Source organism: Neodiprion fabricii, chromosome 2, assembly GCF_021155785.1.
Source record: "Neodiprion fabricii isolate iyNeoFabr1 chromosome 2, iyNeoFabr1.1, whole genome shotgun sequence".
Taxonomy (NCBI): Eukaryota; Metazoa; Arthropoda; class Insecta; order Hymenoptera; family Diprionidae; genus Neodiprion; species Neodiprion fabricii.
Genome location: NC_060240.1, coordinates 32,978,806 through 32,992,037, shown reverse-complemented (window position 1 = coordinate 32,992,037; position 13,232 = coordinate 32,978,806). Strand labels below are relative to the sequence as shown.

Sequence of the window (13,232 nt, the reverse complement as noted above, 5' to 3'; positions counted from 1 at the left end):
AAAATTAACTTAAACCAATGATAATGAGTTGTTTAAACGATGATAAAAATTTTTCAATACTACCAAGAAATTCTAACTCCTGCTTATCATGTTTGAATAATCTTTCGTTGATCATTAGTCCACGGATGTCTACCTGTATCTCTGCCGAAGATTCAAAATCTGTCATTGCAATCTAACTGTGCATGTTCAGAGCCGCAACGACTTCTGCGCACGTGCAGGCAATGTTACATACGTCATAATACGAAGGTCTAGAATAGAACTGTATGCTAGTGGGTCGTACGTGACACATGTTCGAACCTCAAAATTCTCCTCGGGCTCGAAAATTGTTTTGAAATACTTTAAATAAACCCCTTTGTTGAAACAAAGGCTTAAAGCTCGAAAGAATCATGGTTAAGAAGCGTAAAGGTAAATAACTATACTATTCCAAACCGCACTATGTGACTTAACCTTTGATTTGTCGTATTGCGTGAGAAAGAAAACGCTTAACCTATTCGTCACGTATTTTTTCAGTCTACACAGAGACGAAAGAAGAACGAATGATGATGACAATTGGCGAAATAATACAAGGCCTTTTGACAGCTCATGAAGAACGCCGGGACGTTGATCTGAATAAATTGAAAACTAGAATCTCTTCAAAATATGGTCTCTCATCGTCACCCAGGCTAGTTGATATAATTGCAGCTGTACCTCTGGACGCTAAGAAAATTCTGTTGCCAAAGCTTAAGGCCAAGCCAATTAGAACAGCAAGTGGTGTGAGTGCTACTTCTGCTGTCATTTGCATGTTGTGATTCAAACCAGTTGTGGTCATTGTACTAATTGGGTATTTATTTAGATTGCAGTTGTCGCTGTTATGTGTAAACCACATAGATGCCCTCACATCAACATGACTGGTAACATCTGCGTGTATTGTCCCGGTGGTCCAGATTCTGATTTTGAATATTCTACACAATCATATACTGGCTATGAGCCAACATCAATGAGAGCAATACGAGCTCGATATAATCCATTCTTGCAAACCAGGCATCGTGTGGAACAAGTGAGTCTATGTAGGGTGTTTCCTATTTTGTTTTTCATCAGTATCAATGGAAATATCAATAATGATACCGTAAAAATCCTTTGATAGTTGAAGCAATTGGGCCACAGCGTTGACAAGGTGGAATTCATTGTGATGGGAGGGACGTTCATGTCCTTGCCAGAAGATTATAGAGATTATTTCATAAGGAATTTGCATGATGCTCTGTCAGGTCACGTAAGTGCCAATGTGGATGAAGCTGTGAAATACTCCGAGCGAAGTAGGACAAAGTGTATTGGAATTACCATAGAAACACGCCCTGACTACTGTCTCAAAAGACACCTTTCTGATATGCTTAAATATGGGTATGTACTAGAGTGTATCAAAAAAACCGACTATTTTTTTTTTTTTGGAGAACATTGAAAAATCTTCCGAGTGTCCCTCAAAAATGACCTCGGTAAAATATGAGCTCTTAATATTGATATTTAGAGGTGGCGATTCTCAATTTTCTATTTCCCGTTTAAATAACATGGGAAAATTTTTTTTAAAAATTTAGAATTTTATTGCTCGAAAACGAATCAGTGTGAAGATATAAACAAAACATATTCTTGTAGGAAATTTTACGCTCTACAAAAAAGATCTGAATAAAGATTTGCGTAAGGTAAGTCGTTTCGGAGTTATCAGGCCTCAAACATCGAACCGTTTGAAATAATGATGTTATTAATTTATAAATGCTACAAAACTGACTCATATCGTTGATTAATGAAATTTGCTAATTAACATTTCATTGGAAGTCTATAGTTTTAATTTTAAAATCAATAATATTGTGTATTTAAGTGATATGAGTCAGTTTTGTAGCATTTATAAATTAATAACATCATTCTTTCAAACGGTTCGATGTTTGAGGCCTGATAACTCCGAAACGACTTACCTTATGCAAATCTTTATTCAGATCTTTTTTGTAGAGTGTCAAATTTCCTACAAGAATATGTTTTGTTTATATCTTCACACTGATTCGTTTTCGAGCAATAAAATTCTAAATTTTTAAAAAAAATTTTCCCATGTTATTTAAATGGGAAATAGAAAATTGAGAATCGCCACCTCTAAATATCAATATTAAGAGCTCATATTTTACCGAGGTCATTTTTGAGGGACACTCGGAAGATTTTTCAATGTTCTCCAAAAAAAAAAAAAATAGTCGGTTTTTTTGATACACTCTAGTATGTACAAAGTTTGTTACCTTACAAGAAATCAATCAAAATTGTTTATAATTTTCATTATTATGAATTTTTTATTCATCTTCAACAGTTGTACTCGTCTTGAGATTGGCGTTCAATCTGTTTACGAAGATATTGCACGAGACACCAACAGAGGACACACTGTGCGTGCAGTTTGCGAAAGCTTTCAGCTTTCAAAAGACGCAGGTTTCAAAGTTGTTGCACACATGATGCCTGATTTACCAAATGTTGATATAGAAAGAGATGTTGAACAGTTTATGGTACATTCACTAATATGTCGAAAAAAACATCTAAATAAAGTCCAATTAAATTAACATCTCCCTAAATCACACCTTCTGTCATACAGGAATTTTTTGAAAACCCAGCATTTCGTGCAGATGGCCTCAAGATTTATCCCACCCTTGTGATTCGTGGTACAGGGCTTTACGAGTTGTGGAAGACAGGAAGATACAAGAGCTATCCTCCTAGTACACTGATTGACCTTATTGCACGAATTCTGTCTCTGGTACCTCCGTGGACTCGGGTGTATAGAGTGCAGCGAGATATTCCCATGCCCCTTGTCAGGTACTTTGATAATTCACATGTTTTTTTTATTAGTCCGAATTCCTGGAAAAATCGAGAAAGAAGCTTGTGTTACCAAAAAATCCTGAACAGTTAGGCAATTGAAAATCTTTCTCGACTCTTTTCAGCTCTGGCGTAGAGCATGGTAATCTTAGAGAGTTGGCCCTGGCTAGAATGAAAGATCTAGGTACGGATTGTAGAGACGTGAGGACTAGAGAAGTGGGAATTCAAGAAATACACCGTAAGGTTCGTCCTTACGAAGTTGAGCTTGTTCGCCGCGATTACGTTGCCAACAATGGCTGGGAAACTTTTCTATCTTACGAAGATCCTACTCAAGACATTTTGGTCGGATTGCTAAGGCTCAGAAAATGCTCCAATGAAACTTTCAGGTGACATATCCATTCATTACGCATTTTTCAAGTCATGCCATATCAGTCATCAGTAAATATCAGACTATTTTTCATTTCATGTGTTCTGATCTTCAGGCCTGAGTTAAAGGGGAAATGTTCAATAGTCCGAGAATTACACGTTTATGGAAGCGTAGTACCAGTCAATGCAAGAGATCCAACAAAATTCCAGCATCAAGGATTTGGTATGCTTTTGATGGAAGAGGCTGAACGTATCGCTTTAGAGGAGCATCAATCTCATAAGATCGCAGTCATATCAGGTAAGATCAAAATATTTTCATGGAGTATTAACTGACAGGCCATAATTTATTGGGATACATTTTCCCTTTAAAAAATATACAACACAAGACAACATTGAGCAAATCTTACATTAATGGGTTTTAATTTATATCTCAGGTGTCGGAACTCGTAATTATTATAGAAAAATGGGATACGAATTGGATGGGCCATACATGTCTAAAATGATGGTAGATCTCAGACATAATCTGATAAAGATGGACTAAAGATCATGCATCGTCGCTCCAGTTGTTTTGCGAATTTAGGTACGAACTAAGAATTACTTTGGTTTTCCGCATAAACTTAAGCACTGTTCATGTTGTTGACAACACACATCGATTCTGCTGCACTTTTTAATTGTGATAAATTAATTGGAAGATGAGATTTGATTTATTATATTATGGCATTTCCTGATCCAAATAATAAGTACACAATACATCCTAGAACATTGACTATTGAAGTTATCACAAATACAATTGACCAGTTGTGGGTAATTTCCAGTAAATGACCAGCCACGTAAACTCCGAGAAATCCTGTAACGTTACGAATTTTATGAGGAATAGTTTTATGAAGTTTAGCTAGGATAGGAATTTATTTGATTCATTTAATGAATAACTAACCAGGTATTGCACCAACAGTATTCATCAATCCAAAAACACTACCAGAATGTTTTGGTGCCAGGTCGGAAGGATTCACAGCAATAGCATTATTATGAAAGCCTGTACTGCCGATAATTAATGTCAGACATAATATTGCAGCTTGATAATTGGTCACGGAAGCTGTGAACAAGATTTTGCGTCATTGTAGAGTAACGTCTGGTGTACAAAGAATGCTCAGTTATATTTCACATTTTTGCAGTGGGAGTATATAGATTGTTAATCGATTGAAATAGTACAATCGATTGAAACAGTACAAAATTAGCATACACTAATTTTGTTGTATGTACCTAATATAAGTAGATTGATGGATTGTGTGACTAAACAAATTGTTTCAACGATTTTCCTTGTCACTGTAACAGAGTAGCCTGATTTAACCAGGTTCTCAGACACCATCTTTGCTAGAAACGTGCAAGGCAGCAAAGACAACCACGGAACCATGTTCACAACCCATCCCTAGAATATAAATTAGGTACAATTATATTACTGTCAATTATCGGTGAGAAACAAATATTCCAGTTGCTCTCGCAACTCATACCTTAACCTCAGGAAATGTATCGTGAAAATATGTGGGCATCCACGAGAGTAGGACAAAGAAACAATTGTTTTGGCATGCGTGACCAAGTACACAAGACCTAAGAATGAAAGAGTGTAAATTACAATAGTGTCATTTATAATAATATGGCATCGGTGTTGAGCTTTTTGAGAATAATTTCTGCTGACAATAATAATTTACATTTGTTAAAAATACGATACAATTGATTGTTTTAGAGTGAGCACAAAAAGATCGATGTACCATGATTACCAGAATGGAGGTTTAGAAAGTAGCTGCAACCAGGGCAGGGGAGTAACATTCGATGATTTGTTAGAAGCAGCATTTTTCATAAGTGAGAGGGAATAGTAGCTTAATACTGCCGTCCACATCAAACCCAAACCACCTGTTTTCATATCAAAATTGTCATTAGTATTTTCAAGCCAAAACCGTTTGGTGCACAATACATATTAATGTGAGAAGTAAAATATGTATTAACGTTACATTGCTTATAACTGTAACTGGAACATTTCAAATCATTTACAGCAAAACCAACATCATTTTCGAAAGTGTTCATGCCAATTGCAGCAATAAGATCCACAGTTGTCTAAACAACAAACATGTTGGTGGATGAAATATAAAGCAATAATTCCTTAATTTTTAGCTCAAAACAGTCTCTTGGCAATACATTGGATGTATTTAATACCATGAAGAAAAATTATTAGTCAGTTTAATCAAACTGTCAGCTACGTACAGATTCAATTGTTACAGGTTAAAAATATACCACGCGAGTCTTTAATTACCTAAAACTTGAAAAACCTTTGTCCAATTGTAAGTTTCCAACAAATAGGAACCCAGAGATCCAGTAAGAAGAGTACCTAAAGCCGATCCTGATGTCAAAAGGCTAAAAAATGAGGCTCTGTCTGGTTCATGTAAACGCTGACTGGTCAAACTTATCATACTAGGGAAATGCATTCCTGTGAAAAATAAACATTAGAACTGAATTGGTATTTCGATATTTAAATAATGATTGTGAATGCGCCATCACCTTGAAAGGCGCCGTTCAACATGCGAACTGCAGCGATGAATTTGACTGATACCTCATTATTGGAAAAAGTGTTAATGATTGATGGCATGAAGAGTGTAGTAAGTGACCAACCAACCGCGGCAAAGAATATCACTTTTTGGCCACCAATTCGGTCACTGATGAATCCACTTGCAACTTGTGTTAAGGTGTAGCCCCAAAAAAAACTTGATAATATTGTCCCAGAATCTGTTTTTGTCCAATGTTTTTCCTTGCTTATAGCAGGTATCAGCAGTGGCACAGACGTTCTAGTCGCGTACACTAAACATGTTCCGTACAACAAAGTGAAGAACCATTTTCGTTGCTGTTTTCTGAAGCGTCAAAATCGGTCAACATTAAATATAATTAATTCAAAAACATTTTGCTTTAGTATGAATAACAGTGAAATTACCTGGACCAAAACAGGTGCGCTTTGCACTCCGTTAACAGCTGGTTATTCATTGCAGTGACTGACTTTGATTCTTGAATGTTTGTTTTATCCATGAAGGCTTGCAGGTTTTAACACGTATTCGTAAAGTTAGCGTACAATCGGAAGATATTATCGGTTGTCTGAATAGCGTCCGTTTCCGCATATTTGATAAGATATATTTTATTTCGTGGTAACACCTCCACTAAACGCGTGGCGTCTCATTTTGATGTATCTTAAAATTACGCGCGTGCGCCGCCTCCCGAGATCCCCCCCATGAAGTTGTTTTATAATGCGCAGGCTTAGGAAGCCTTCTTTAACCTACCCGCGCCTGCCCACGCCACCTAACATCAGTGCTGAAATCGTCACTTTCGATCTTTCTGTCGAATTTCAACATGATTAATAAATGCGTTGATAACTGGAAGACCGTCAAAGTTACGGTTAATAGAGTTTGAAATTAATTCATTGAGATAACAAAATGATCATCTTCCCCAAAAAATTATTCATGAAAACAATAATATTCAAACGAAGAATTCACGACTGCCACGATCGTACCTGTCAAGTACAGTAACGGACGCAAATTGTTCTTACCGAGGTTCCAACCCTGATGGTCAAGTGCCGGTCTCTGTAATTTTTCTACAGTTTATCAGTCAAGACGGGACAATGTATAAACAAAAATAAAAATTTAACTTTTACAGGTTTTTACCACAATCTGACATCGGTATTCGAATATCCAAGCGAATGCGCTTTTTTGAATTATATGTAAATAACAGTGGGATCATTAAAATTTGTAAATTATGCAAATAAGAAAATTATTTTTATCACTCAATTAACGTTCAGATGATCAGTACACAGTAATAAATAAATTTCTAACCACATATATATTTTGCGATTAGAAATAATTTATCTGTGATACACAGAGGACAGAATTCACATTCAAGCACGCACGTGTATAGGTTGAATTTGCGATGAAACTTTTTCATCTGATATTCTACTGCCTCTGCCAATACGCGATTTACGCGAGGAACAATGTTATTGACGAAATCATTCCTTCAAAAACTCTGGTCTGGGGCCCTGGTCTCTATCCTGACAAAATCGTGATGCGAGCTCGTTACATATTCTTACAGCTACGGGATCAGAATGAGAAGAAGTCAGTACAAAGATGAAAAATTAGCGAATTTTTCTGTGTTACACATTCTAATTTTAGAAATACTCTTTCTAGCTCATCAATATCTGCAGGAGAAGAAGTTATATCTGCCCAGATCCAAGGGGAAACTCTTACCGGAAGCCCGTGTCATATTTGGAAACAAATTTTAGATCGTAAGGATGGGAGTTTTATTGTACGATACAAGCTTTACCAGACATGCATGAATCTTCAAATTGTAATCAGGGTAAAAAACGAAGATGTGCCTGCATCGCCATTAATTTTCGCTGGTAAAAATTTCTCTAAGCTTTTATTCACTGAAGAGTGAAGCACCACTTTACATTCTACTCTCATATTCAAATATTTTTAGGCCCTGTGTACGAGGAAGAATGTTATTGCCCAAATGAGGATATCAATGATTGGTTAGAGAAAAATCAATGCCCGCTTAACTACAGTCAAATACAGGCAGATCTACAACCTTTTTTCAGTTTAGATTTCGACGCAATTAGAAAAGATATTATAAAAAAGTTTGATCGCCCTTATAGCGTCAGTATATGTCATTACGTTGTTAAACTAAACAAGGTGCGTATTCTCTGGTCAAACTGAACTATCTGCTTTATTCAGAGAGCTTACAGCATTACATTTTGGTGCCACAGATTTACAGACAATGCTATGGACAACATGTTGGCTTCAAGACATTTATGGATGCAATTTTATTGTCCTTGGCAAGAAAATATGTCATACCTGACATAGAGCTCTTTGTCAATCTGGGTGATTGGCCTCTAGTTTCAAACACTGAAAAAACTTACCCCATTTTCTCATGGTGTGGATCTGATGACTCCAAAGACATAGCTATGCCTTCTTACGACCTGACTGAATCAACCCTAGAGAATATGGGGAGGTGAGATAAAAGATGTTGGAAAAATTTTCTGTTTGTCCTGCAATTATGTCTCATCAAGAGTTCAACAATTTGATCTTACGTTGATGAATCATATTTTAAATACAGGGTGATGCTAGACATGCTATCTGTACAGGGTAATACAAAGTTACCATGGCTTGCTAAGGTAGAAAAAGCGTTTTGGCGCGGTCGTGATTCTTGTCGAGAACGGCTGGATTTGATAGATATAGCTCGAAAACATCCCGATTTGATAAACGCGTCCATTACAAATTTTTTCTTTTTCAAGAATGAAATTGATAAGTACGGACCAAGGGAAAATCACACTTCCTTTTTCAATTTTTTTGATGTAAGTCGCAACAATTTCTTGTCTGCAATTACTACATCACTGTTATTCAAATTGTTGATTCATTTGTAATTGGGCTATATAATGAATTTTTAGTACAAATATCAATTGAATATCGACGGCTCAGTGGCAGCTTACAGATTCCCTTATCTCCTTGCTGGTGACTCCTTGGTATTCAAACAGGAATCAAAGTACTATGAATTTTTTTACAAGCAACTCCGACCATATGAACATTATATTCCGATTAAAAAGGACCTGACAGATCTTGTAGAGAAAATAACATGGGTAAAACAACATGACAATATTGCATACAAAGTATCTCGCAATGGACAATTATTTACCAGAGATAATTTGATGCCACAAAACATATTTTGCTATCATGCTGTTTTGTTCAAGGTAACAGTGCATATTTCTTACATTAATATTGAATCACTTACGTTATCGCAACATCTATATTGGTAATACTTAACCCTTAGGAATGGAGTAATCGCCTAAAAAGTAAAGTAGTTCGACTGGCTGGTATGGAAGAGGTACCGCAACCTGAGAGTTCTTGTAAATGTCACCGAATAAATGCGATGGGCTCTAAAGAAGAGCTTTAACAGTTTTATCATCTTAAAACATGGAGTGATCATTAGGCATTTATTCAATATAAAAATTATGTAGGGAAAAGTGCTTCATGAATTTTTCGTCTAAAAAAGTATTGCCAAACTTTGATATATGATGCCAAACTTTTCAACTGAAGTCGTCAGTAGGTCCCACTTCGAAATGGTCCATATTCTAGCTTATTTTTAATTCAACTTGAAGATTTTCATTATATTTTTTTTTGTTACGTTAAAGTAATATAGTGGTCCCATACATGTAAAGGGCATCATTTTCGTAATTCGATTAAAGATGTCAATGTCTGAATAGGCTCAAGAGATTTTTCGAATGTCTAAATTGAGTTTGTACTTTAAAATGTGTACCAAAAATTTAAACCTACTTTTGCATTTATTAAAAATATGCTTATTCAATTCACACAAATAGATTGGGTCTTTATGATTCCTAGTGGCACATCATTTTTCGAACTAAAAGCGCGAGAGCTATAAAATTAATTTCGGAAAGGATAATATAGATCTGTTTAATGCTGACTTTTTATTATTAAGAGTTTGATCGTTACAAAGTTTTAACAGTAACGTTTTTATATTTAATTGTCGTAGAACCTCGATTATCCGAGCTATTTTGAACCTAATTTACGTGAAATAATCGAAGAACGCGAATTATACGATAAAGAAATAACGGTACGTTTCCGAGTTTCAGCAAATCTTATTACAACCCCAAGACGAGCTCAAATAATCCCGAATTAGAGGGATGTAGGCTCGGATAATCGAGATTGTACTGTAATTAATATTTAATACTAATGTGCTTGCCATTACTTATCATATGTATTTTACACTAATGTAATATGGATAATACATAAAAAATGTTGAAATCTTTTGAATAATTTTGTATTTTCCAATCGTTCATTTTGTACGCAGTTAACACTGGCAAGTAATAAAAAAAAATGATTATTCATGATGTTAACACTACACGTCACTGGCAATAAGTCAAAACGATCGTACAGAACAGCTTCACATTTAAATACCGAGCTTATTATGTACAAATTAATCTAAAAACATAGGTCACTTAATCCGGAAATGTACCCATTATACATAACGCCTCGCGATCGTGAAAAACATAAAAATTCGTTAAAATGAATAGTAATAATAATAATGATAATCATTATTATAATTATAATACCAGATTGCTATGAAGACTTTTGTCAAGACACTGCCGGAATGAACTATTGTGGCGGAGGCTGATACCCATAGCCAGCATACTGATTGGGAGGTGGAGGACCTTGGGGACCAGGCGGAGGTGGCATATGTCCACCTGGAGGGCGAGGTGGATATTGCCCGTATCCTTGTCCTCCCGGTGGTGGGGGATAACTCTGAGGTGGGTACTGGGGATGCCCATAATGCTGTCCACCCTGAGGTGGATGGGGTGAATATACTTGGGGTTGGCCGCCTGGAGACGGGGGTACATACGTTTGCGTAGTTGCTGGATGAGACTGTGGGGGGCCGTAACCTCCTGGAGGCTGGGGGGGTCCAGATGGAGGCGGTGGCCCTTGTGGTGGACCAGGTGGAGGTTGAAAACCACTCGGAGCTGGGCTGGGTGACTGCTGCTGTTGTTGCTGCTGCTGCTGAGGTGAAGTTTGAGATTGTTGTTGCGGTTGATGCTGAGGCTGGTGGGGAGGTGGCTGGTGCGAAGGTTGGTGTGAAGGTTGATGCGATGACTGATGAGAAGGTTGATGAGCAGATTGATGTGAGGATTGATGAGGAGATTGATGAGGTGGCTGATGGGGTGCTTGATGTGACGGAGGGGGATGCGAGGGTTGATGAGGAGCTTGATGTGGAGGTGGATGCGGAGGTGGATGAGAAGTCTGGTGGGGTTGCTGATGTACAGGATAACCAGATGGAGCCGGTCCAGGAGGGGTATAACCGCCACCCTGCGATGAAACTGGGGGAGCACCAGTCGGCGGGTAAGTCTGGGTGGATGCAACAGACGGTGTGCTAGTAGGCTGACCGCTTTGAGCATAAGTGTTTACCCCGCTAGCTGGAGGAGTACTGAAAGGTGGAGATGTTGAAGCTGGACCATACTGTGATGGACCAGGACCAGGGCCAGGACTGGGTTGGTTTCCATAGCTAGATTGTGGGCCTGCATTTTGTTGTGGTCCAGACTGTGGCGGTTGAGCTGGGGTAGACGTTGGTGGAGGTGGGTAGCTTTGAGGAGGTACACTGTTGGGGTAGCCCTGAGATGACGGAGGATAATTTCCAGCCTGGGTTGAATTGTATGCATTTGGGGGAGGCTGGGATGGAGGTTGTTGATAAGTCGGTTGAGGGCTGGGACTACCGTACTGTCCTGGCTGCTGGGGTTGTGCGCCCGAAGGAAAGTTTTGTTGAGAAGCATTCGGAGGAGGGTATCCTTGCTGACTGGGAGGTGGCGGACCATATCCAGATGGAGGTTGGTTGCCACCAGGAGGCGGGTATCCTCCAGGTTGTGGCCCGTAGCTGTTGCCAGTGTTGGGTGGACCATAATTCGGTTGGCTGGCGGCAGGATAGCCCTGTTGTTGGGTAGGATTGGGAGATGCGTATTGGTTGGCCTGCCCTGGTGTGTAAGCTGCAGCCTGAGGTCCCGGATAGGTTGTCGCAGGATTCTGGTTCGAATAAGGCCCTGGATATCCTTGTTGAGTTGGTTGCTGAGGGTATCCTTGAGGTCCACTTCTGTACTGTTGTGGCCCAGGGACTGGTGCAGGTCCTGTTGAAATTTGTAACAAATAAATACATAGACAATCGAACATAACCAATAAACAGATTGAGTAACATACAGGCTATAATATTAAGCATCGAACTGCTAATAGGGTACAGCGTTTAAAAAAATGAATGCCTACTTACGATTCATGCTGGGCCCTTGCCCAGGCATAACAGGACCACGATATCCTCCTTGAGGCATCGACTGTGCTTGATTGAATCCAGACATGGGTAAAGGCTGCTGCGTGTTCGGAGGCATTTCAGTACCAGGTCCTGCAGCTACAGGAGGACCTGCGGGTGGCCCTTGAGGTCCCATCATGGGATGCTGAGGACCATTGGGCATGCCTTGAGGTGGCTAAAATTGATAGGAGTGCCATAATTGTGAGTTACACAAAAAAAATCAATGTTATTTCCAGAAAAACGGTTTGCAGCATAAGCTCAACCAAAAACGGCTGTAACATATAAACCAATAAAACAATATAAAAACGAATACTACGAAAAGGTAGTGATGTAAAAGTAAAAACCGCTGAGTGTTTGGTACAATTGGCCAATGGCCTCACAGAAAATAAATAAAGGAAGGTCAACAAAAGTGGAAGATCTCGACTGTTTTTAAAGTTTGACCATTACTAATTAATACCTAGCAGAAAAATGTCTTCATTTTGATATGCTAGAAGCAATTAAGGTGTTTCACAAAAATATTAAAGTACTAAACGAGTTCAGCCAAAGATTGTATACACTCAAATCAAAAACTCACTGGCAATAAAGCCTGGATATTTTGGTTAGCATCTGCGATAGATGCCAAGTATACCAAGTTGCGGTGCAAAACTTGCTGGTACCTGAAATTGGAATTTGAAACTTGTCATCATTGTGGGAGAATGATAAAAAATTCTGCAATCATTGTCAACATGATTGATTTCATTATTGTTGCTAAATTGAATCAATATAATTGGCGTTAGCTCACTGTATGCATTCCTGAGGTTTTCCTTTGTTTTGGTACTCTTGAATAGTTTGAATAAGGTGACTGTTCTCATCCAGCATCTGTAAGAACGTGAACGTAGTACATGAATTTGTGCACTTTTTTTCTCTAGAATTTTTTGAAAAACTGGAAGCGCTTTTGTTTCTCCGCAGTGAATTTATCGAAACCTAGGAATCCTGCGATACTCGAACCTTACCTTTTGTATTTGGGCTGGATTCGGCGGCGGTCTGCCTCGCTGAGCAAACGTTACCGACATTTCGAGATAAATATAAACTCGTTAATCAGCTTGGCAGAATACGACTATTTTATATTTAGTTATTACGAGAAAATAATCGAAATTTTTATGATCGGCGTCGGTCAAATCGGATGTAAT

At 38.2% G+C, this 13,232-nt stretch overlaps 4 protein-coding genes across 8 annotated transcripts; 2 read left to right on the top strand and 2 right to left on the bottom strand.

Moving 5' to 3' along the window:
* Positions 1-111: 111 nt before the first annotated feature.
* On the top strand, positions 112-5,917 carry LOC124175439 (elongator complex protein 3). Of its 3 annotated transcripts, XM_046555699.1 has the most exons (10): positions 123-405; positions 511-752; positions 833-1,036; positions 1,124-1,377; positions 2,321-2,510; positions 2,597-2,814; positions 2,940-3,200; positions 3,297-3,478; positions 3,615-3,760; positions 4,922-5,917. In XM_046555699.1, exons 1-9 carry the CDS (start codon positions 387-389, stop codon positions 3,719-3,721), a joined length of 1,677 nt encoding a protein of 558 aa, XP_046411655.1. In that variant the 5' UTR covers positions 123-386; the 3' UTR covers positions 3,722-3,760; positions 4,922-5,917. The 3 variants fall into 3 exon arrangements, with proteins under 3 accessions (XP_046411656.1, XP_046411655.1, XP_046411654.1); XM_046555700.1 differs by lacking the exon at positions 3,615-3,760 and having other exon boundaries at positions 112-405; XM_046555698.1 differs by lacking the exon at positions 4,922-5,917 and having other exon boundaries at positions 127-405; positions 3,615-3,876.
* LOC124175444 (solute carrier family 17 member 9) lies at positions 3,506-6,398 on the bottom strand. Its single transcript, XM_046555711.1, has 8 exons — positions 6,158-6,398; positions 5,731-6,077; positions 5,486-5,659; positions 4,956-5,088; positions 4,689-4,785; positions 4,441-4,606; positions 4,115-4,273; positions 3,506-4,027 (listed from the first exon to the last, which is right to left on the bottom strand). Exons 1-8 carry the CDS (start codon positions 6,247-6,249, stop codon positions 3,888-3,890), a joined length of 1,308 nt encoding a protein of 435 aa, XP_046411667.1. The 5' UTR covers positions 6,250-6,398; the 3' UTR covers positions 3,506-3,887.
* Positions 6,399-6,536: 138 nt separating this feature from the next.
* On the top strand, positions 6,537-10,037 carry LOC124175443 (protein O-glucosyltransferase 2-like). 2 transcript variants are annotated; one of them, XM_046555709.1, is made up of 8 exons: positions 6,537-6,934; positions 7,129-7,322; positions 7,395-7,606; positions 7,687-7,898; positions 7,973-8,217; positions 8,323-8,560; positions 8,654-8,953; positions 9,034-10,037. In XM_046555709.1, exons 1-8 carry the CDS (start codon positions 6,914-6,916, stop codon positions 9,154-9,156), a joined length of 1,545 nt encoding a protein of 514 aa, XP_046411665.1. In that variant the 5' UTR covers positions 6,537-6,913; the 3' UTR covers positions 9,157-10,037. The 2 variants fall into 2 exon arrangements, with proteins under 2 accessions (XP_046411665.1, XP_046411666.1); XM_046555710.1 differs by having other exon boundaries at positions 6,538-6,837.
* On the bottom strand, positions 9,674-13,197 carry LOC124175438 (basic salivary proline-rich protein 1-like). Of its 2 annotated transcripts, XM_046555696.1 has the most exons (5): positions 13,056-13,197; positions 12,845-12,921; positions 12,638-12,719; positions 12,028-12,238; positions 9,674-11,890 (listed from the first exon to the last, which is right to left on the bottom strand). In XM_046555696.1, exons 1-5 carry the CDS (start codon positions 13,113-13,115, stop codon positions 10,377-10,379), a joined length of 1,944 nt encoding a protein of 647 aa, XP_046411652.1. In that variant the 5' UTR covers positions 13,116-13,197; the 3' UTR covers positions 9,674-10,376. The 2 variants fall into 2 exon arrangements, with proteins under 2 accessions (XP_046411652.1, XP_046411653.1); XM_046555697.1 differs by lacking the exon at positions 12,638-12,719 and having other exon boundaries at positions 13,056-13,127.
* Positions 13,198-13,232: the final 35 nt, after the last annotated feature.

Bases quoted from the DNA above. Each gene is read 5' to 3' on its own strand.
- LOC124175439 (XM_046555699.1), top strand. The intron at 2,815-2,939 runs GTACTTTGATAA...GACTCTTTTCAG, and splicing joins ATTCCCATGCCCCTTGTCAG to CTCTGGCGTAGAGCATGGTA. The intron at 3,201-3,296 runs GTGACATATCCA...TCTGATCTTCAG, and splicing joins TGCTCCAATGAAACTTTCAG to GCCTGAGTTAAAGGGGAAAT.
- LOC124175444 (XM_046555711.1), bottom strand. From the start codon at position 6,249: ATGGATAAAACAAACATTCAAGAATCAAAGTCAGTCACTGCAATGAAT. The intron at 5,089-5,485 runs GTAATTAAAGAC...ATATGAAAACAG, and splicing joins AAAGGTTTTTCAAGTTTTAG to GTGGTTTGGGTTTGATGTGG. The intron at 4,786-4,955 runs GTAATCATGGTA...TTTCATTCTTAG, and splicing joins CTTTCTAAACCTCCATTCTG to GTCTTGTGTACTTGGTCACG.
- LOC124175443 (XM_046555709.1), top strand. From the start codon at position 6,914: ATGCGCTTTTTTGAATTATAT. The intron at 7,607-7,686 runs GTAAAAATTTCT...AAATATTTTTAG, and splicing joins ATCGCCATTAATTTTCGCTG to GCCCTGTGTACGAGGAAGAA. The intron at 7,899-7,972 runs GTGCGTATTCTC...TTGGTGCCACAG, and splicing joins ACGTTGTTAAACTAAACAAG to ATTTACAGACAATGCTATGG.
- LOC124175438 (XM_046555696.1), bottom strand. From the start codon at position 13,115: ATGTCGGTAACGTTTGCTCAGCGAGGCAGACCGCCGCCGAATCCAGCC. The intron at 12,922-13,055 runs GTAAGGTTCGAG...ACGTTCTTACAG, and splicing joins ATCCAGCCCAAATACAAAAG to ATGCTGGATGAGAACAGTCA. The intron at 11,891-12,027 runs GTAAGTAGGCAT...AAATTTCAACAG, and splicing joins GCAAGGGCCCAGCATGAATC to GACCTGCACCAGTCCCTGGG.